General features: G+C 42.4%; 1 protein-coding gene across 6 annotated transcripts in view; it reads left to right on the top strand.

The window, feature by feature from the left end:
- The window catches only part of NT5C2 (5'-nucleotidase, cytosolic II), a 60,319-nt gene that overhangs the window by 24,949 nt on the left and 11,472 nt on the right, over nt 1-23,898 (top strand). For 4 of the 6 annotated variants that reach the window (XM_079312046.1, XM_079312048.1, XM_079312051.1 and 1 more), the window contains 3 exons: nt 4,817-4,890; nt 21,658-21,775; nt 23,155-23,250. In XM_079312046.1, the coding sequence (XP_079168172.1) occupies nt 4,817-4,890; nt 21,658-21,775; nt 23,155-23,250 (288 nt within the window). Of the gene's footprint in view, nt 1-4,816; nt 4,891-17,014; nt 17,075-21,657; nt 21,776-23,154; nt 23,251-23,898 lie in introns of all 6 variants that reach the window. The other 2 variants (XM_079312049.1, XM_079312050.1) reach the window with 1 other exon arrangement.

Genomic DNA, 23,898 nt, shown 5'->3' with positions numbered 1-23,898 from the left:
CTGCTGTGGCCAAGCTGCAGGGTTCAATCTTTGAGGAAGAACTCATTAGGGAGGAAACATGATTTGAGGTTTCCCTGAAACAGTTCTTCAAATCCCTTTTTCCAGAGGTGGGGGATCTGTGCCCAAGTCCAGGTGCTGCTGCCCCAATCCCTGCTGTGCTCAGGGAGCTGAAATATGGTCCCTCAACACCTTCCCCACATGCTGCACACCTTTTGTCACTCCAGCCCTGGCAGTCCAAAATGCAGGAGACTCACGGGGATATTCCTCAGAGCAGAAATGGAAAGCTTGAGTTTTCATCAGGAGGAAAGGATGAAGGCAAGAGAAAGGCAGTGTCCTGTTTGAGGAGATGCTCTGGGTGCAGCCAGGTGTGGAGCTGGTTTTAGGCAATACTCACCTCTGCTTCAGCACAAGGAATGCAGAGGGTGTTCTCATGCTGTGCCTGCAGCTTGTTTTGTCTTACTGCCCAGTGCTGCTAAGTTTTTAGATCAGCTTAAATTTTAACTCCAGTGCTTCCAGTTAAAGTGACTATTTTCTAAATGGAAAAAAACAAATTCAGGGAAAGGGAGACTGTGATTTCTTCTGATTCTGGCAAGTGGAGAAATTATTCTACATTAAAACTTCCTTGCCTGAAAATGTTAGATCATAATAGTTTTTCTCTTATTCTGATGTTATTTCTATTGTTAGTAATCTGGAAGCTTCTTCCATTTTGTTCACCTGGATGAGCTGTAAAAAACTTGTTATTTCATCCTTTCCATTCATGACCAGAGGATCTTTTCCCTCATGTGCCTGAGGTTCTTAGGGCCCTCAGGTTTGCTCTTGCTTTATAGTCATTAAAAACAACTCTTGTAATTTCCCTATAGCATTTGTTCTCAGGAGATGTTACCTTTCTGTAGCTAATAGACACAATGTCAGGTTGAATGGAGCCTGGAGAAATCTGATCTGGTGGAAGGTGTCCCTGCCCATGGCAGGGGCTTGGAATGTGATGATCCTTTAAGTCCCTTCTGACCCCAAACCATTCTGTGATGTTATGATTTGATCTCTATTCTTGTAGTCAGGCTGAGTTTACCTTCAATTAGAGTTTAAGAACAGCTTTGAAATGGGCTAAGTCTGCAGCTTCTGAGAAGCACCTGTGTTTTCCACAAAACTGTCAAAGAGATTTAATCTCAGCTTTCAATTTTAGTTTCTAGGACACTGCAGATATTTTACTACTTTGAGTAAAACCTTTGAATTAAGCCAGTCAGTTTCTGGGACTAAATATTTGTGAGTAGCTACTTATTGCCTTGTGCCTAGGGGACCACTGTTCATGGGAGATTTCTTTATCAGAATTTAAAACTGAGGTCCTGAGTGCCTACAAAATAAACCAATATCTATCTAGGCTTCACAAGAGAAGTGAAAATGGTCATGTTTTTTTTTTACCACTGTTTAGTCTGCATTTAATCTGCCAAGGCATATGCAAGTTTAAACTGATTAAAATGTTCTCATTTCCTGTCCTGAACATCTTGTGTAATAGCCTTCTTTAGTTTTTTTTAATATTTGCTCTGTCTCGCTCCAGAGCTGGTGGGTGAAGTGATTACCACATCAGATCAGTTGGTAGGATGCCTTGCAATCTGCCAGGTTGGGGTGTGATTAGACCCTGCCACTGCAGTTTATAGGTCATAGGCAATAAGTGCAAATTAGAAAGAGGCATCTTCAGCAGCTGTTACCAAAGGGTGCTGCTACAGTAATTTTCACATTTCAGTCAAAAGACTTATTTTGGAACAAAAATATACTAATGGGTGCTATTTGTTTTGTTGTTCAGAAAACTTTTCCAGATCTTCAGTCTCAAGGTATTCTGGTTTTGGGTTCAGTTTATAAATACTACAAAAACAAGGGATGTCAATCTATCAGAGTTTTAGAGATCTTTCCATGATTTTTTTATCAGTTTGGTGTCATTATCATCTAAACACAGCAGGCTGGACTGGAACAGATCTCTTGGGTCACAGCTCCTTTGTTTCTGCCTTTCACAGGCACTCTCATATTACCCATTTTGTGAGTGCATTCAGCTGTGTCTCAGTACTTGAGGTTTTTGTCCTCATTTGGGAAACTTACCAAATGTTGCAATTCTGAAGTGATCTTGTGATCTTCTTTAAATTTCCCTTCTTGCTGGTGCCCTGTAAAGACAGTCAGAAAACTGTGTTGCAGGGATTAAGTGTAAAGGCAAGAGCAGAACTGGACTCTGCAGGTTAGACAAAAAATGTCTCCTGGAGGTATGTTATTCCTTCTTTAAGCTCTGCATTCTCAGAAGCAAGCTGCACAAACATGAGATCAGAAATTATGTGCTTGAATTAGCTAATAATATTTCCTGACAGCAGCAGCAGCAGCATGTAATCATATGCTTTATACAAAGTATCAGACTGTATTTAGTACTAAATAGTGCTTCTCCTTGGTCTCTTGTAAATCAGAACTGTCTCCGTGTTAAAAGACAAACATGGATTTAGATTGCAGATTCAGATAATTTACTCCACCTACTCAAAAGCCAGCTATTTCAGAAGAGAATTTTAGTGAGTTACAAGCCCATCTCATATTTCCAAAAGGCATTTCTTAACCAGTTTTCAGTGTTCATCCTATCACTTTGTCTTCTTTAGGTAATACATAAATCTGTAAGAAAAGAGGGTCATCTATAACCTCCAAGGCCCCTTAGTGACAAGCCCCATTGTCAAAGGCAAGGCAGTTTGCCAGGAAACAGTGACTCCCAGAGAGAGTGTGCAAGGTTAGGGGGAAAGTGTACTATTGCCAGAGAAACTATTCCAAGTGGATTTGTGTGGAACAACAACAATATCCAGTGACTGGTTAAATTAGCCACAGATGTGTTTTCTAGAACACTGTCCAAGAAGATATACAGTACTTTAAGGCTTGGTTCAGGCATAATGATCTTCTGAAGTCAAATCAGATCCAAGCAAAATTGCATGGGTACCCGGGAAGCTTTAAAGGAATTCTGTAATATGATTCAGACAAGTAGATGAATCAGACTGCTGCGAGCTGAGCGAGGAGCGCGCCGGCGAGAGATGAGGTAAGAGCTGCAGGGCAGCCTGGAGTGAGCCTGGAGTGAGCCTGGAGTGAGCCTGGAGTGAGCCTGGAGTGAGCTGTGCTCTGGAATCCGGGCTGGGGAGGATCGGCAGCGCCGGCAGGACGGGCACACTGCACCCGCACCTGCACACAGGGTATGTGAGCAGGAGCCTGCAGGCTCCTTCAGCCTTCCTGAAAGCAGGAGCAGGATCCCTGCAGGCTCCTTCAGCCTTCCTGAGTGCAGGAGCAGAGTCCCTGCAGGCTCCTTCAGCCTTCCTGAGTGCAGGAGCAGGATCCCTGCAGGCTCCTTCAGCCTTCCTGAATGCAGGAGCAGAGTCCCTGCAGGCTCCTTCAGCCTTCCTGAATGCAGGAGCAGAATCTCCCGGGGCTCCTTCCATCTTTCCTGAATGTAGAAGCAGAATCTCCACGGGGCTCCTTCAGCTTTCCCAGCTTTCCTGAATATAGGAGCAGGATCCCTGCCGGGTTCCTTCAGCCTTCCTGAATGCAGGAGCAGTGTCTCCAGGGCTCCTTCAGCTGTCCCAGCTTTCCCAAACGCTCGGCTCTGCACTTGCTGTCCCCATCGTGTCTCGCTGTCCCCCAGCCGCGCCTCAGCCCGGCAGCGCTGCCCATTCCACGTCTTAAGAGGATAATCTCTGTGCTGAGGGCAGCACACTTAGTAAATATTTGGAGAATTTTCACATGCTGAAGTCAGAGTACAAGTGAAGGCTCTGGGACTTTGCTCATACGGGAGAATTTTGTCTTGGCATCGCAGCTGGAGCAGTGCATGGGATTTCAGTCTGAGATGGTGTTGAAAAGCTCAGCTTCCCTCCCACAGACCAGTTCTGACTCTCATTTTTAAAGTTCAGATAAGCCAGTGGAAAGAAGTCCTGTTGAATTACAGAAATGCTTTATGCTTTAAAGTTCTGGGGAAACATAAGCAGCTTAGTTACTGTCGTAGTTGGAACAGGAAGCAATAAAAGCTTTTGTTGTATTCTCTGACGTATTTCTTTACCATGTTATTTACTTGAACTAAATTGGATATCATGTATTAATGTTATCATCTAAAAGTACCTGGAAGTATTCAGCCTAGAGTCTCATTATAATAAGCATTAATGGTAAAATTCGAATTTACAAAATAGCAGTTGGCAAGTTTCAGAGGAGTTATAAATAAAAATTTTCACAATAGCAATGGCATATCTTGTGTATGAAAATTGTTCTCAGTTGCTTTTTTTCCGAGCTTTATTAAATATTTTTAATGGTATTGGTGAAAATGTGAAAATGAATCTTTTTGGGTTTGCTTTGAATTTCCAGATATAGTTTCAAAGAGGAGGCAAATGCTGTGAATTTATTCACAGATATATTTATTTACCTTCTTACCTCTTACTAATAATTCATTTCAATCAAGCAAATTTTATTGCTTTGCATCTACTGTTTCAAATGTCATACTCTTTGAGGTCTGAATTCTGCTTCAGGAGTTTTGCACTTGTATTCTTAGGAATTTTTGCAGGTCACATGGAAGGCCGTGTGTGTGTGTGCATGCATGCGTGTATGTCTTTGGACAGCATACCAATAATTAGAATAATTCCACAAAGTCATGGCTTTGCTTCAGGAGAACTCGCAAAAAATGAGACTTGACTCTGTTTTCAGGTATATTTGCTGATCCTTACCTATGGAAGCCAGACATCCTGACAGTGGCAGAATGTGTTTGTTCTAAAACGTGAGTATTTTGAAAATGCTTGTACCTCTGGTGATATTTCTTCTCTCTTTTCAGGGTCTTTGTAAACAGAAGTTTAGCCATGGAAAAGATAAAGTGCTTTGGTTTTGATATGGATTATACCCTTGCTGGTGAGTATCTTCTTAAGTTTTTTGAGCACTGGCTTAGTTTGGAATATTGTTTCTTGCAGAGGAAAGAACAGCAAAAAGCTGATTGGGCTACTCCAGTTAACAGCTGCTTCTTCTATTAGTAAATACATCTTTCACTATTCCTTGCACTTTCATTTTAGGAATTCCCCTTAAGTTTGTGATCTGCAAGCTGTATTTGGTCACAAGCCATGTTACTGTGGTACAGTTTCATGCGATTATGGGTGTCAAGAAAACCAAAGCTTAATAAATCTGCTTCCTTAGATTCCACTGTATTTTAACAATGCCCCTTGTGCATGCTTGACTTTGAATAACAAGGTGATTTCTTTCATCCTTGTTGCACATAGCAGACTACACCTTTGGCCAGTAGGTTCTCCTGTGTCCTGTAAGAGTAATTTTTGAATAGGTTTTTCTTTTTCCCCTTTCTGGGTTAGTCACATCAGTGACTCGTTTCAAGAAGAGTCATGGCAGGGGGAGTGCCTTGTATCAGCTGAATGAGTTTATTTGTAAAGCTTTGTCCATTCTTTAGGACAGATAAGCTTTGGGAAGTTGCATAAGATCTTTTAGTTTCATATAATTGTTTGCATGACTTCTCCATCTTTCAAATACTCAACAGACAAGTTCCCTGAGACTTTTGATGAGAGGAAATAAAGCTACCATTTTCTTCATAGTCAGACTTTCATGTTATGCATTTTAAGGACAGAAAAGATATAAAGCTCACTTCCACTTTCTTAGATTATAGTATCACACAGGCTGTATGTAACTGAGGGTGTCATGTACCATCCTGCCTTCTTTCTCTTTGCCACTTCCAGGGTTATGGATAAAAAGCTCCTATTACCATTAATATTTCAGTTTAGAGTTGTTGTGTATATGAACTGAGAAAATGTGAGGTAGAGTGTCAGCGTCACCTAATATTAGGTTAATGCAGTATGTCAGCTATGGTCATCTGGTTACTGTGTACTGAGAAGCAATGAGAGATGAGCAATGTGGCTGGGGGCAGTGTGAGGTTCAGAGCTGGGGTCAGAGATTAAATGAAGGGTAGGAAGGTTTCCATAGCTCATGGTTCAACTGCAAGAAACAGTTTTGGAGACTGTGGCAGGTAATTGCAGTTTATATTTAGATCAGTTCCTTGTGTAATTTTATCTACAAGGAAGTAGTTACATATAAAAAGTTTTGGTTGTTCAACACCTTATTGATACATCTGTTTAAAGTTCTTGCCACTTTTTAAGTAATGAAGTGTATGGTTGTTAATCTGTACTGGATATGACTGCAGGCATGTGTTTTCTGTTTGTGTCTCCCAGCTGGGACAGTCTTATGGCAGTGCTCTTGAGGGGGGCATGAAAAACAGTTGTTCTGGAATAAATGCTTAAAAAAAAAGGGAGAAAATAAAAAGCTGTGGGTCTCACCTCAGTAACAGAAAAACAAACTTCTGTGCCATTTGCAAAGGAGGTGGCAGCACTTCCCAAGGTCCCAGGTGATCCCGTGTGTCTGATGTGGAGCATGAAGGTTGTTGCTAATTTTCATCCTGACAGAAAGAGAGCTTCAGTGCTGTCCTCACTTATCTGACTGTTCATTTTACTCAGATGTTCCTTGTTCATGTATACATAGAGCAAATGTGTTGTTATGCACAAAGTGATGCTTAATTTGATGAAAGGAAGAAATGTGAATGTTTCAGGCATCCTAAAGCAGTACCAGGGACATAAAAATATGGGGCTTCCAAGGCTGGAAGATCACAGTGCTCCAGCTGAGCAGGCAAAGTCAGTGCCTGTGGGGGAGTTGAGTGGCAGGGTGTGAGGCAGAAAAAGAAATGGGATGTGGTCTGAGCAGAAAACTGAAAATCTGGACCCCTCAGGGGTAAGCTGCTGTCCTGTGACTTCTTCCATGGTACAACAGAAATAATGGCTGCAGATCATTTCACTAGCAGTTGTGAGAATGTAATTAGATTGGAAAGCCTTTTGCAGATGAAAAAGATTATGACTGGTAAGTATTATTTCCCTTTTTTCCACTCAAACTGGAAATTAACCTTTGAAATTACCTGTTTATTATGTCTCAGAGTCATCCTTTCTTCTCCATGTGGGCTTTTATTATCTTACCACTATTAGCTATTTGTAGCTTGCATGCAAGAAAAAATACTTATCCACTGCAGGGACTTTAAGGAGTGCAGTGTAAGAATATGATTACAATTACAATAAATTAATTGGAAAATATAATGAAGAAGTGGGACAAATGAAGTATTACAGTCAGTGCATTCATGAGACCCTGTTGTGTTTTCTGATTGGTCACATTATCCTTTACCCACTCTTTCACATGGACACACTACTTGTCTTGAATAAAAAAAGAAAAAAAACAATGTAAAAAGCCAGTTTATGTGTAATTTAACATCTGGAAATGGTATCTGCATACCAGATGGTGCATGCTGAGCAGAAGCCTTTTGGAGACCGTTCAAAACACGTAAATAGGCCAAGGAAAAGAACAGAAGCCTCTCCAGTGTCATTAGCTCCTCATCTAGCTTTCTGCATTTGTACTTTCAAACATTGCTAGGCCACTTCTCTGTAAAGCTTTTTAAAATATCCCAAGCACAATCTTCCTATTCAACAACTTAGGGCAAGCAGAGTCATTGACCCTGCCAAAATCTGTATGTGACATCCCCTTCTGTTGTGTACTTTCACATCAGAAATAGGCTGATGACAGTCATACATTTTCCAGCTCAGAAGAATGATTATTTTGATACACACTGAGTTGCCTGTCTTGTAAAGAAGTATTCCTGTCTCATCTCTTTCTTCTTTCCAAATCAATGACCACTGGTAGCACCAAAAGTCTTCCTTAGGAGGTGGTTCAGTACCAGAAAAGTCAGAATAATTTCATGCATTTTGAACTTAAAAAGCTTGAGACAGTTTTATTCTTGCACCTTATGAATTTAAGGACACAGATCTACTTACCATAACCATCTTTTCTATCTAGAATAATCTTAATTTTGGTTGGGACGTGGCATTTCCATTTTGAAGTCTGTAGTAACAGCTACCATGCACACACTGCAATGATCATCTTCTGCTACCAGCATGTCTGACAATGTCAGCTGAGAGCAGTTTAAGTATCATCATGTTACATTACACATAAAGTACAATTTCATGTGGTATTTTGTAGAGTAGTATTTCTTAGTTATTAAATGAAAGAACCATTTAACTCAGAATTTAAAACAATCCAAGACTGTCTGATACAGCATTTCCACAGTGGTTTTGTTCACTTTCAAGCCAAAATTGGGTTAAACTTCGAATTTTTGTAAATAGCTCCTGTTTTCCCTGATTGTGCTTGTCCCTTTCCTTGCATGGGGTTGAGAAATACTGTTAATGGTTAGGTTGGGCAAACAAAGTATTTTTGTGTAGAAGAGCCTGAAGGTTTTAGCTTTCTCTTCTGAGAAATGATGAACTGTAAATAGCTGAATTTGTAATCACAGTGATTACATCTAGAACTAAACTTGACTTCTGGGAAAATAAAATGAAAGCAAAATGAAATAACTCTCACAGGTTTTAGATTTCTTGTTTTCCCATAAAGGATTGTTGTTGTATTCTCATGGGGTGAATAAGATCTCTTACATGTGTGGAAACTCCCAAATCTCCCTAGGTTAATGTTCTGGATACACTCATACCAGAGGCTCAGAAATCTGTGTTAAACTGGTTGTCCCCTTCCTATTCACGTTTAAAGCACAAAATAATGCTTTTTAAAGCAAGGTTACTGGGAGGCAAGGGGAAAGAGCAGGAAGAACAGCAGGGGTTGGCTGTGGTTTGTGTGCTTAGTTAAGTAGTTGCTGTTTAAAGTGCTGCAGCAGTTGACACAAGCAAGAGTCATCATCTATTTCAGCCCTTGCTGTTAGTGGAGGTTAAGACAAGTTTCTGTGATGTTATGCAGCCCTTCATTCCCTGCCTCTGACCTTGCTGCCTGCCAGCCTGGGAGCCAGGTCCTGCCAGGTCCCTGTGGTGCCCTGGCTCTTGGGAAGCCACAGCATTACACCCAGGGCTGAATTTGCTGTCTGGGCAGAACTGAGAATTACTGAATGATTCCTGTTTAAATTAGAGAGATTGAAGATCCTTTCATAGTTTTGTTTTTTTTTTTTTTTTTTTGCTAAATAGTAGTTTCATTTATTATCTGAATGATTCATCTCTGCTTATTCATCCAGCCAGAAGATCAACAGTCACTAACAATTCTGGTCTGCCTGCCTTTTTTCCTCAGTACTGTCAAAAGTGCCCGTGCTTTGGTAAAAGAGAATGTTGCATGCAATCCAAAAGATTCCCAGCCTTCTCTGTTTTGTGTTTACTGCTATGTGCAGAAGGTAAAATAAAGGTTTGTCAGTGGAAAGTCTTCACTGTGACACTCATGTGAGCCTGAGGAGTTGGTGACACCCATTGGAAGAGATCAGTTTCACACAGCATTTTATTTGGCTGCTTCCTACTCAGTGTGAGCTACTCTTAATTATTAGATCTGGATCCAAATAATACAGGTGGCCTTGGCATTACCAGCTCTTAAATGGAACAGGCTGCACAAGGTGATGGATAGATGTCCCTTGACAGGAGCAGTGCTAAAGCAGTGGGGTTCCCAAACTGGCTGTAATTTCACACTGGGCTGTTGGCAGATGGAGAGGGATAATAAGAATTACAAACTCAATTGTGCTTGAAAAGATTCCTCTGTGACTATTCTTCTTCTCCAAAAGTTATGGCCTTGTTGAAAGTTTTATCTTCTATCTCTGAAGAGGTACTATCAGTAGACAGGATGCTTTCATTAGGAATGCTTTTCTTGTGCTTAATTCATTGCTGCTTCTGTGTTCTCCAGAAATTGATAATGAAATTATCAATGGCTGCTGAAAACGGTTTCAATAAAAAGGAGGGGAAATCAGGCTTGAAAAATACTGGTTTTATTGTGTGCAAATGTGATTAATGCAACATAATCTGATTGGAATATAGCTTGTGTCCTGGAAACACTGACAGTTTAATGCCAAGGTTTGGTGCACTGCAAAGATTTTATTGCAAAATTGCTTATGCTTTCAGCTTGTAACATTTCCCTTCTTGTCACATAGGAAAAAATATGGGAAAGACAGCTTTAGTCTTTCCCAACTCAATCCAAAGTGCAACATGCATAAACAGGTTTTGCCCTTTCTTCAGGTAGGTGTTTGTGTTAAAGCCATCCTTGCAATTTGCAAGAGGAAAATTTTTCACACTCTTGTCTTATTTTTAAATGCTTTTCTTTATATTCAGTCAGAAGGTAGAATTGGATCGTTGCTGCATGTGATCTGGGAGAAAAGGTGACAGCAGAATTGAGAACTGGTTCTTCAGTCCATCTACTATTTTTACTGTAGCTGAGTCTATCAGGTTCCTGTGTTTCAGTATGCACAACTGAGAAATGTGACTCATGAATTTGTACCTTGTATGAAAAAATTCTGGATCGCACAAATGAAAAACAAATTATAAATGTGGGAGTTTTATACATGAAAGATTGAACTGAATACTTAAACTACTGAGCTTGTAATGTAAACAACTGCAGCATATCTGAATGTCAGTTCAGGTGCTGTTATTGTCTGTTCATTAGTGCTGAACTCTAATGCAAATGTTCTAACGAGGCTCTCCTGCTTAGGTTAAAAGTTAGCCTTTAGTTTCATTATGATGTAAGGACTGCAGGCTTTGAGGCTCTTTTGGGAAGATGCTAAGCAGTTTTGCTTCTTTCTCAGTTTGCTGGATAATGCAGTTCTTTGTGTCATACAGAAATGTGGTGACTGGTTAAAGGAATTGGTAGATGTGCAGGAGAAGCCTTCCAACTCTTCTAGCCAGGACCCTGACTCTTGCACATCTGCTGTCTGCCTTTTCACATTTGCACATTGCCAGTTTGACAGGTGCAGATTTTGCAGATTTCAGAGGCTGGTTTAGCCATTGGTGTTTTAAAGCTAAAGGCAGTTGGAGAAGCCGAGTTGTTCTGAGTATGCTTTGAGCTGGATGTCTTTCCAAATACCAGTGCAGTGGTTATTGTCCCTGCTCTCTTTGTGTTGCTGCTCTTCAGAGCCTGACCATTTAAAGCTGTGTAATGAGCAAATGAGGTCTGGAGCTGTGGGATCTCACATGCTGGCATTGGGAATGAGGAGTGCAGAAAGCATGTGTTACTTGCTCTGTCCCAGTAAATCACAGACTGAGAAACTGCTAAGCTGCTCTGTGGATTCTTCAAGAATCAGAGTGATAAACAGAAGCTGCCACAAGAACGAGTCTTCACAGTGTAAGGAGAGTTTCAAAAACTGCTATATTCTGTTTTCTTGCTCTTAAAAACATGGTGATAACACCAAGCTGTGTCAGCAGGCTGTTAGTATACCAAGGCAAGCTCTCATCTTGCCAGATGATGAAAACAGGGAGGCATTTTTCAATCTAATCGACCCCCTTATCTAGTAATCTTAATACCACAACAGAATTACTATTGCAAATACCCTGTGATGACTCAAACAGCTTACTCTGTAGGAGGGACCAAAGCTGAGAGTACAGAAGGCTTTAACTCTGAGATCACATGTGTGCCATTGCTTTGTCAATGCCTTATTTTAGCAGTACAGAAAATCTTCTGTATGTGGCTTCTTGCCAGCATGGGCACTTGTACTGCATCTAAGCCCAGGTGCACGCTGTTAAACAAATGTGTAGCCTTGGAGCTCACTCTCTTCAGTGAATATGGAGAAAAATAAGAAGCTGGATGTGTTTGGACACTGATAAACCTGAAAAATGCCTTAGATGTATTGTATTAGTGACTACAAGGCCTTTAAGTAATTTCCTTCTTATTTCTAGATGCTAGCAAATTATGTTTGAACCTGAAGCCCAAGCAACTATTTCTTCCCTTGTTCATAAGTCTTTATTGAAGAAATAAGCCCATATTTTGGCACAGTAGTTTGTTTCCATGGAAATGCAGGGATATTTCCAATATGGGATTATAACTCACAGTGGGCTGTATCTGAGAGGTAAATTGTGAAGGCCATTTGTTAAGCACAAAAAGCATTCTCTTGTGTCAGGGAGACTGTCAAAATTTCCTGTCAAAGAACAGGTGGCTCTGTAATAATTTTTAAAATATTCATCCAGTGCAAAATAAAGTTATACCAACTATTAAAATAGACAAACTGAAGTTTCCTTGAAATGCAGAGTCTGAGTTGCTTCTCTCAACATGCACAATGTGACCTCAGTGCTGCTGTTCTTACCTCAAGCCATTCATTTTTATTCAGCAGAATAAATCTTTCCAACACTAAGTTCTGCTCTGCCAGCCTCTGAGGCATATTCAAACAACCCAAATCTTTGTTACATCGAAGGCAAACAAAGTGCAGCAGCAGAGACCTAAAAATATCTGGAATTTACCAATGAGAGCACTAATAAGCCTACTTTGGGAAGAGTTAAAGCTGATGATACTTGACAACACTTGTTTTTAATACAAGTAGAAATGCAGCACTAGAAACAACCTGAAGTATAGACCCAGCAGTCCTTGAAACAGCAACAAATCCTGTCTTTACACATCCTGTTAGCATGCACAGCGGGAGAAGGGGAGCTGATACAGTTCCAGGTTAGAGGTTTTAGAGCTGAAAGCTGTGCTGTGCACTTGGGGATGTTTGCAGGAGCGTTAGAGGTAAGGAATTTTCCACTGCTCTTGGGCTGTCGCTGCTCTATGGGCGCTGCTGCTGCTGGGGACTGCAGAGCCCTGGTGCTGCTCCATAGGGGAGCTCTGCCTTCCACCCACAGCCCTGTGTTTGGCATCATTAAAAAAAGGAGCCACTGAACTCACATCCAAAAGATTCAACCCTCTGATGGTTAGTGACCCTTGCCTTAGTTTCTGTTATCAGATTTACTGTCAAAAACATCTGTGGGCACAAAGGCGCTGTGCAAGATCTGGCTGCTCACACAAGGCAGAGCAGCTTGTGTGTAAAGCATACAAATCTATTCTGGGATGCACCTGGAGGTTTTGTCAAGTATTGTTTATTGATCACTACAAATACTTAAATTTTAGTGAAATAGAAAAGGCACATTAAATATTGTGCTTTAAAGCTAGGCTTTGTCTTACTGCACAGGTCACTTCTCTGTTTGAGAGGGTTTCTAAGGTAAGTGAAAGTTATACGTAATGTGGCAGCAGTTTCTTCTCATTTGGACTACAAAATTAAAAATTCAAAGAAACGAACCAATGTTGCTACCCATTTTGTTTGGTATTGTGAAAAGTCAATTTAAATATAGGCTGAAATGCTGCAAATCTGCTTTCCATAGTACTGTGCATTTTTATTTACGGTTTAGTGCCTAAAATCAAACCTCAGGAGTCAAGAGAACTGGAGTGTGTTCCTAATTGGTTTTCAGCTCACTTTGACTGTAGACAAGCCCTTTATGGTCACAGTTCATCTGAGTTCATAAACAAATGGCGAGTCAGAAGTTCACCACGTTCCTAATTGAAAACACGTGAGTCGTCCCATGGGTTTCATTTGGGATTTCTTGTGGTTGCAAACAGGCACGTTTCCACTTTGTCACTTTGTTTACAGGCACTGAGCTCCCAGGCCAGCACAGCACAAAGGTGCTCAGCTCCATTGCTTGCACACAAGGCACATGTTTATGTGCACAGAGGTGACCCAAACCACTGCTGACTCACCAGAGCTTTAAATAGGAGTGTTTTTCCCTTCATGTCCAGTGAAGATGCTGTGAAGTGAAAAGCCTTCAGTGGCTGTGGCAGGAGTTGGAGGTAACACTTGATGTGTCATTGGAAAGAGATATGCAAGGCAAGGGGATCTGGAGATCTATGCTTATCCCCATTCCTGGGATTGCCAAACTAGCTGAGTGTTTCTGCAGAGGGTCCCACAGTACAGGTACCTCTGCAGGATTTCTAGTTCTCATGGGAAAGAAAATCCTCAGCTTTATTTCCAGTGCAAAGTGACAGCACCCTGCCAGGCTGTGCAAGCCAAGCGTGAGTCTGGGCTCTCATCAGAGATGAGCAGTCTGACTGCACTGTCAAAACTGAGGGTAGTTAACACTCAGGTGTGAAACTTAAACATGACATTTCAGATTCCTTCCTGTGTAAGTAATGAATTATTTTAACATGGAGAGCAGCATAGCTTTGAGAAACCTTAGCAATCCCCTTTTGTTAAATTTCAGTTGCAGTGCCTGACAATACCTGCCTGATTAAAATAGGTCCTGTAAAACATGCTAAAGCAGAAATCCTCCTCTTTTCCACTTGTATATGAAAAGTGGCATTGGTCTTTAACAAGTTTTGAAGATGAGATACCCTGAAAGGAGGGTCAGTGTGTAGAAGTCAGATAGCATTTCTCACTACCTAGTTACTTCTGGGGATCTGCAGACCTCTGGCCCTACAGCTGAGACAGACTTTCCTCATACTATGGCAGTATGTGAAATGCTTGCCCAACATTTAGCAGTACATTTAATTGGTACTGTAATTTCAGTGGGGTTTGTTTTTTAATTAAGTCTAGTGTCCCAAACACCTCCAGGACTGGTCACTGGCTGTTTCCCTCTGGATTCTCAAGTGGAGTTGCAGATCAGGTGATCAGAAGTGCCAGGGGATGAGTATTTGGAGTTTGTGTGAAATAGCCAGTGGTGTGGTTGTTGTGGAGTGGTGACTGTCACAGACACAGTGTAGTGGACACTAAGTGCCTGACTTTGGGGCCATGTGCAGAGGAGATACTGACAGAATGGAGAGCTCTGGGGGTAGATCTATCCTGTTCTGGGGCACTAGGATCTCACTTGATAGACATTGTTGAGGCAGGATACATAGATATTTATACTGCTACAGGGAATGGGGTTTGTAAAAGGGGATCTCAGTCCTTAAGGCTTTAACTAAGCAGTTTTTGTCAGTGCAACACTGATATAAATCTGTTCCTAATACATACTTGCACACTTGGCAAACCAAGCCCACTACACATGACTTAATTGTGGTGCAATTCACAGCAATATTTTGATCCTGCTCTCTAAGTCAGGTTTGTGTAATTTCAGAAATGTTTTTATACAAGCCTAATTATGCATGTTGTGCCTGAGACATCTAACTCTGGATACCAGCTCTCCACCTGCCCATCTGTGTCCCTAACTGCCTGATTTGCATGCCTTACTCACTGGAGAATAAACAGCAACTGAAAAAAAACCTGTTTTTAGTTATTTTACTTTCAATTCTTCAAGACTTAACATGAAGTAGTTGGGCTGCATTTCCTGTACTTCAGAGAAAAGGCGAAACCCTGTGCATTATCTGTCTACATTTTGGCTTATCTGTCTTTTTGTGACCTCTGGAGAACCTAGAGAGTGGGTAACATTTCTGAAGACTGAGTCTTTGTAAAAGCCTTTTGCTACTCTTTTGGAGGAGGTCATCACCTCTAGTTTAAGAAATACTGATCTTATCTGGACACCTGAAAGTCAACAGCGCAGACAGTGCTCTCAGCACCTGCCTGAGGAAGAAGTGGGGACAATGTGTGCCCAAGGGATCAGAGCAGGATGCACCACCTGCAGGAAGCAGCTGCTCCCCTGACAGTGTGGGTTGTTTTGGGGGGCATCACAAGCACCTTTCCCTGGGCTGCTCCTACCTTCCAGGTGGGAGGAAAGGCAGGTGAGGAATTGGCAGATGGAAGGGGTGAAACTCCTTCAGGAGGTAGTAGGGCATCATAAGAGAGTAACTGATGGGGAAAAACTGGAGGCAGGCACAAATTATACTTGAGGTCATCATGTAGTGGTCCTGGCTCTTCCTCTGCTTGGAGGAGCTGCTCTCCCCGCAGGCTTTTTTTGCAGCAACCTCCTGAACCTGTTTTTCCCTTCCTAAATGAAGGTTCTGGTGAAGGAGAGCTGCTTTCTCAAAGCTGCCTTGGTGGTATGGGAAATCAGTGTGTTGTCACTGTTCCAAATTCGGGGCTTTTACCAGCACCAAATCCACAGTGACTGGAAATAAAATGGCAGGCAGGACTGCTTTCAGGTGTGCAGTTTGAGACAGCAGATACGTCTCACACATGGGAGATGACTGAAGCAGTGCAGAAAGGGGTCATTATTTAAACTTCAACTCCTGCTTCTCTCCCAAGATCCATGAGTACCCTGCAAGAAGTGTTGGCAAGCCCTGGAACAAACCATGTTACATCTTCAGTGAGAAGTTCCCTTGCCTGAATTTGTGTGTGTAGGAGAAACAAGGGAAGATGCCAGCAGACCCTAAAGGGCTTTCTCCTCTCCACAGCTTAAGCAGTCATTACATGCACTTCAGCCTTCCCCAGCTATTCATTTTGAAACAAAACAGGCTTTAAACGTTTATTTTCAGAGAAGCCTTCCAGGAGGTCTGCATACTTCTGTGGGTCATTTTTGCAACATCATTCCAACCAGTTCAGCTTTGTATTTAGTGCAAATTGGATCTCAAAGATAATTCCTGATTACTCTGTGCATACCTGTAAATTGCAAAATATCTCTGGTGTTCTCCCTGTGTGTGCTTGCCAGTGGGAGCACTGCAGTGCAGCTCTGTGTGCAGGTTTGGTGCTGGTTTATCCTGCAGTGCTTTGCCCATGAAAGCCCAAGCAAAGGCGTGTCCAAGTGTACATTTAAATGCAGACATGCACCACAGACTGGCCTGGTGTGTGAGGCTCTCCCTGGGAGCACCTTCAAGGTGTAGGGCAAAATTCTCTTCTCAGCTTCCCAGAGTAGCTCCTGACTCTGTCTCCCGAGTCTCCTGCATTGACACGTGCAGGCAATGTGTGCTGTGAGAGAGAGTGTCCTGAAAGGAGTAATTTGCCACTGACTGAGGAATGGACCATAATAGCAAAGCCCCAAAAAGAGCATGAGACCTTTTCTTGAACCAGTGCTCTGTGTCTGAGAGAAACGTGAAGGATTTGTATCACATGCAAATGTGCTTGTAGCCTTTTTCTCCTAATTATCCCTGAGCTGATGATGTAAAACTGCTTTGTGGATATGAGGACAGAATTTTGCCTGCAGGATGCACGATTACCAGCTGTGCCTCTTCTATAAATCAGTTGTAAGTGTATTTGGAATAACTGCCAGGCCAGCTCCTGAGCTTGCCAGAGGACGGAGCTCCAGCAGACACAGTCCCACATGGCACAGAGCTGTTGCAGTTTTAAAATCAGTCTGATTTTTTTCTTTAACAGGGGAGCCCAGTGTAACTCCGTCAAGCCTGGAGTGACACTCTGAATCTGCATCTGCCTCATGTGAGTTAAAATCCTGGCAGCAGCATTTTGCATAAGCTGGAGCCTCTGTAGAGAGCTTTTTTTTTTTTTCTTTTTCTTTATTTTTTTTTTTTCCTTTTCAGAAAGGCTATAAAATTGTAACTGTATGTGTCTTGGCAGCAAAAGTCAACACAACCACACAAATGCATGAGAATTGCATACCTTACTGCACAACCCCTGCTCATTCCAGACCAGCTTCCCTCCTGGCATGTCCTGTGTCAGTCAGGGATGCCCACACCCATCTCAGACCTGAAGGCTTGCAGTGTTCACTCTGGGGTACTGCTTTTTACCTTTTAATGGTGTATAGATAAGCCAATTATTAAGAGGAATCTGAAATACTGTCAACTGGCTTCTGTTTTTAAAAAACCTTTAGTTGTTTTCTTTCCACCCTGGTTGCATAATCCATGAGCACTGGGTGCTGATTGCCCGGTGCTGCTGAAGCATTTGCCTGTGTTGGAACAGTACTATTAAAATAACAATTCCTCTGGAGCTGGAGACTTGGTTTTGTGGCAGAGACTTGGTCATCAAGCAGTAAGAAAAAGAAATCAGAACAAGTTGTAGCACGTGCTTATTTTACTGTCATCCCACATATGTTGGGCAAGGACAGTGTGAAAATGTGTTTGTGGCTCTGCCTCCTCCCCTGTCACAGAGCTGGGAGTGCTCGAAGACTGGGCCCTTCTCACCTGGCTGAGAGAGCTGGGCACAGGAGACTGCATGGCAAATAGCAGAATTCATGATGTTGCCATGACAAACTCTCCATCAGAGGTACCAGGATTCAGCAACCAGGTCTGAAGGAGGAGATATTCCAGCAAAGTTCAAAACCATGTTTTCATCTTGTAGTTGCAGAAAAAAAAGTACTGATCTGTCCTCTCTGTTTCCTCATGGCTGCCTGAAGACATGAGAGAAAACACCCAGCCCTGAGTACAATATTGAAATAATGGAATAACACCTGTAATGGGGGCATCTTCCCCAAATGTGCTTCCACAGTTGCAGTGATGTCAGCTTGTCCATTCTTGATCTGAGGAGGTGGATTGTTTGTTTGCCCAGAGGAAGCACCAGTTACTCAAATAGGCTTATGAGAAATGTCAGGATTGTGGTTCCAGTTGATGCAGCCATCAGTGCTGTGGTGTAGGGTGCTGTCAGGGTGGGCTCAGGGAGCTCTCATTCCCAGCTGTGTGTCTGATTAAAGGAAAGTTTATCTGGAATAGTAAGTATGCTGGTAACTAGAAAACATTAATTGTTCCTTTCGTGGGTCCAGTTTCCTGTGTCTCTGTTTAGTTTGTGTGCCAAGGAGAAGGTTCTAATTTTCCAGATATTGTGGAGTAGTAAAGAAATAGAGATGAGATCTGAGGCATGAATGAGCTAATAGTTTAGTTTTATTCAAAGAGACATTAAGGAAGCAAAATCTAGGGCTTGGGAGGTAAGGGGAATAACTGTCCCTCCAAATGAAACATTTAGATTAATCCTGATTAATGTACTGCCTCATCAGAGCCTTGGGATGACAAAGGCTGAGGTTGATACCTCTTCTTCAGGCTTTTTCCTAATGGTGCTTCAGCTTGTTTTCTCAGAGAGTTAAAAGGAGGTCTGTGGTGATTTCCTAAGATGGAGAGGCAAATGCAGAAAGAAAAGTTGAGTGAGGGTATTTTGTGAGCAGCTGACCTTGTGTCCCACACAGCTATTCCCTGGTGGAGAGTTAAAAAGATGCACAGATTGCTCATCAGAAAGCCCTACAATTTCCCTGGAAAGGCTCTGCTGGAGCTGTTGATGAACCATTTCTGCTTGTCCAGAGGAGATGCCAGTGTGCTCCTGCTCAGATTCCTGTCTGGGCAGCATCACCATGGTTGGTGAGTTCAGAAAGACTAGGGTTACTTCAGAGAAATGTTTTGTTTGGAAGTGATGTATTGTGGATTAAATTGGTAGCATGGTCTATTTCCCAGGAGGCTGAGAAGGAGAAGTGCAGCAGCTTCATGGGCAGAGGAGGGATTGGAGTCTGTTTCTTGTAATGGGGAGCTTTGCAGAGCTTTCACATTCTGAGAATATGTGCAGCTGTATTTATAAGAGTTTTCCCTGGGAAGTGCCTTTACTGTCCTGAATCAGAGGAATTCCTTGTTCCAGATGATGCTCTGGTGTCACTCTCACAATTTTGTTCATCACCTAACTGCCTATTGCTCCCTCCAACTCTAGCTCACTCCCCAGAATTGCCTTGTCAGTCACTGCTTTCTTCATTAGCTGTACTTTTGATTGCTTATTCCTATCTATAGCTCAATCAATCCTTCCTTTCCTAAAGGATAGAAAAGACTACGTGCATTGAATGTTGTATCATGTTGTTGATGTTTGCCATTGGTGTAATATTGCTTGGAGATTCTGATAACTGCTTTACTGATTTCAGTTATCTGTATAAGACCATTACAGGTTTGCTTATTACATTTTTAATGTTGTTAGTTTAATGGGGAAATTAACTCTTGGGATTTTGGTGCTTTTTAGGTTATTAAGAGGAACAGAAGCCCTCTGTCACGGGTACTGTGATCTCTGTCTTCTGACAGCCTTGTTTCATCTAAAACCCTTGCCTTTTGATTTATTTTTTTCAGTATTTTATGTATTTTCTTTCTCCTCTCAGATTAAACTTCTGTATCCCACAGTGTGTATATATGCTGGTGATTACTGAGCAGTATAAATGGTGTGTATTAATATATATCATGGGGCCCACAGATGTGTTAGATTTCTCTCAGGAAAAGCAGTTTGTCCTCTAATGAGTTTAATGTGTAACTTGGCACATTTTCAGCTAAATTTGAAATATTTAAGTGTTGGAGGCAGTTGGACCCATTGAACCATGGTAACTCTCATTGCAGTCAAAGGTTATATTTATTTATCTTAGGACCAGTTAAAGACAGCAACATTATGATGTCTCACTCCTAAGGGGAAGGGAGCACCTGGGATTTGTAGGTGCTCATGGTTGAAAGGAACAACAAAAGTCAGAGTGTCCACAGAAGCTTACAAAGTTTTATTAGTAAATTACACTTGGCATGAAATTTGGTATGTTAATCCCTGACCTTCTAGTATAAGCACACAGCAGTGGGGTTTGGATAAAGGGGTAGGGTAAAAGGGAAGAGAGAAAGAGATGAATTAAAGAGGGGAAGAGAGAGAAAAAGGAAGACAGAGAGAGAAAGAGATCAGCAGTGCTAGCAGCAGCACTGGTGGGGTGTGCATTGTCCTAGGGCACATGCACACCTGGGCTTTGTGGGGGTATCTTTTCATAAATGAGTTTTCCCCACTTGAAAAACAGGGCTCTTGTTTTCTATGGAAATCAGTTGTCATGTGCACTGCATTCTTCAGACCTTTCAGAAAATGGATCAGTGGTTGGGTGGTCTTGATCTCCCCCATAAGGTCCATGCCCACTTCTCAACCTCATTCCTGCACTTGAGCTGTGCTGTGCTTATCTCTGGGAGCCAAAACAAGGACATTTGCCCCAGAAAATTGCTGCCCTTACCTTCACATAGCCCCCTTCTCCAGCCACATCCTGTTCTTTCTCACAATATGTTATTACCAACAATCCCTGGCTGTTATTACCAACAATCCTTGTCAGCTTCAGGACTGTGCAGCTGTCTCAGTGTTTGAAACATGCACATTAGCCCCTTATCTTCTGGGCTTCTGCAGACATGCAGCGAGCGTAAACACTGCCAGAGAAACCCTGTGATTTTCATCTGCCCTGATTGCCTTTTAGATGTAATTTAATGATCTGATTAAACAGTAACATTTTCAGTACATGGGAAGGTCATTTGCAGGAAGAGGAGAGGCTGCATGGTAGGAATGACTTAGTTGAACAAGTCCATTTCTTTTGCATGGGGCGAAGGGAAGGTGTGTGTCCCAGATGAGCAGCTCCTCTGACATGTGAGAGCAGTGAGCTTGCTTAAAAAAGTAGCATTTTAATGCACAAGGGTAATAACAAACAGATTTTTTGCAGTACCATATGGTGGTATTAACAAACAAATCATATGTTAACTTGACAGCTCTACCTTCACGCTAACTTAGTCTGCAGAAAACATTAATTCCCCTGAGATGAAATCTGGAGCAATACTAAACTTTGGGATTGTATCCAGAGCAGTAACAGTAGCACAGAAGTGATGAATTTCAGGCTTTCTAACCTCCAATACATGTGCTGCTGCAATTCATTGGTTTCTTTATTTGCTTTGCAAAAACATAGCAAACCAAAACCCTGTTGGAGCAAATGGAGCAGGGAGTGTTCATGCATCTGCCTTACAGGACTGCAGGGAGAGGAGCTGCTGTTTGAAATACATTTTTCCTGATGCAGAGAGCTATGATAAACTGATGGATATTTCATCTGGTGCACTCTGCTGCTGAAATTCAAACTGCAGTTCTGCTTCACTGCAGCCCTGGGGCTGGAGCTAATTCCACCCTGCTCTGGGCTGAGGGACCCCAGGCATCCAAGGAGAGAATGGTATGTGGAGGAGGGAGGAGGGAGAATGGGTACATTATTTTTAATTGCCTTCTTGTTTAACCCCCTAGCTGTTTTCAAATTTTCTAACTGAAATCTCATCTTGGTACAGTGTATAAATCCCCTGAATACGAATCTCTTGGATTTGACCTGACCGTAGAAAGATTAGTTTCCATTGGATACCCTCATGAACTGCTCAATTTTGTGTATGATCCTGCATTCCCTACCAGGTAAATGACTAACAGATACCCACCCTGCCTGCTCAAGGCCTCCAGTACTTGTTCTGTGAAGTTCACAGGTGACATGTGAGGCCAGGTTTTCAGTTGTGGATGTGAAGCCTACATATCATGGGGAAGGGAGAAAACTAATCCAGGATGTGGGGGGCCTTTGCACACATGAACCCTTGCCAGCAAAAGAGGGAGTGTGCAATAAAAGAACCCTACTGAAAACATGGTCCAAAAATAGCCCTTCAAAGCAAAGACAGCAGAGTCACAATTGGATTGGGAGTGAAATTAGAATCGGGGGGAGAAGGAGCCATTGCTGTCTGAGAGGCTGCTGGGATGTCTCAGAATATTTTTCTTTAATGATTTTAATTAGCAACATCATGGTGCATAAGACATCCTGAAAATTAAGCTAACAGTAAACAAGAATAGAAGTGGGACCAATCCAGTTCTCTTGTCAAGGCCAAATCAAATGTCAAAAGCATTTGATTTAGTAACTTACTGATTTTATAACTTTGCACTAAGTTAATGGTGCAAAATTACTAAATTCCTATATTTAGTCTTTTGATGGGAGAGATAAAAAGGTCAGTTTGTTTTGAACAAAGCTTTTGATGTAACTCTGCACCTTCAAGTTCTTTCCACTTGTGCCTTTGCTGGATTTTGCTTCTTTGAGTCCTTTGGAGTTTCTTTACAAAAGACTGAACCAGAGGGTCTGTTGGTTTTTTCCACTTTCAGCCTGGCAGCCTCCTTTCTTCCCTCCTCTCAGCATGTTTTACACCAAGAGTTGCTGCTGGCTGTGCCTTTGCCTGTAACAAGGCTTAGCCCCTCACAAACCTGTGATGAGAGCTCTGTTAAATCCACTACCTTCATCACAGACAGAAGGGATATCTCTGTGGGAAGGCTGTGTTCTCCAGATGCAAGCTGCTAGATAAATGAGACAGAATTTTTCAGAGTCAGAACAGGGCATGTCCAAAGTATTGTGCCATGGTTACATGCCCCATCTGGCTTTGTCTGTGACAGAGCCATGAAAAAGCAGAGAGGAATTCCTTTACCACACCTCACTGTTCCCTGCAGCCCCACAGGGGTGTCAGGTTTGTGACCCTGTGGAAGAGCCCACAGCTCCCCTGCAGGATGCAGAGCTGAGCCTCTTGTGTTAAATGCTTTTGGGACCATGGGGAGTAGGTCAGGTGTCTCTCCTGCCTGGCCATGCTGGGCTCTGGTGCTGACCTGCTGCCAGCTGAAAGGGACAGTAGGGGCCCCATCTGCATCATAACAGCAGCTCTATTCTGATGCCCCATGCCAAGTGAGCAAAGTTGTTCTAGCTGCTGTTAAAATGGTCACCTTTTAATGCACTTGCCTTTTCACATCCTAAACTGCTTTCTTAACAGAGGCCTGGTGTTTGACACCCACTATGGAAACCTGCTGAAAGTTGATGCCTATGGGAACCTCCTAGTATGTGCACATGGCTTTAATTTCCTCAGAGGGTGAGTGCAGACTCTTGGCTGTTCTTTTTCACTCAATACACTCTATTGTGTCAGTGATCCTCAGGGCACCCATTGTCTTTGGAGTCACAGAGACTCTGCTAACAGCAGAAGCTGTGTTGGTGTTCTTACAGCTCCAGGATTAGCTGTGGATGAATTGAGGTCTCAGGTGCAGCAACAGCCCAGATGTTTACAAGGGAAGGGCTGTGCCACTGCAGGTACATTCATACCTTGCTGGGAATAGTGGAATGTGTGCTGTGGAGAAGATGGGATCATCCAAGGGTTCTTCAGCTGTCCTGCCACAGTTTAACATCAGCAGCTTGTCAGTCAAGACAAAGCCATTACATGTGGACCTGTGGCCCATGAGACTGTCAGCTCCACAGCCATTGCTAAGAAAGTGTGAGGGACTAAGCTGACTTGGGGAAGGAACAATCTTGCTCTACCCCTTCATGTTTCTGACCATTGAGGGTGACAGAACTGAGCATTACATGCCATTTCCTGCAGCCTTCCTTGGCTGCTTGTGTTTCTTGTCCCAGAGAAGGTGCTTTAGGAACCAGAAAGGACTGCAGTGCCATGTTCCTGATGTGTTCCAGCAAATCCCCCCTTCCACATTGCTGCTGCAAGAGCATATGAATGGAAGGCAAGGCAAGC

This window comes from Erithacus rubecula, assembly GCF_903797595.1.
Source record: "Erithacus rubecula genome assembly, chromosome: 9".
In the NCBI taxonomy this organism is placed as follows: domain Eukaryota; kingdom Metazoa; phylum Chordata; class Aves; order Passeriformes; family Muscicapidae; genus Erithacus; species Erithacus rubecula.
The sequence above is the reverse complement of the archived record's forward strand: the minus strand, read 5'-3'. Positions and strand labels throughout refer to the sequence as shown.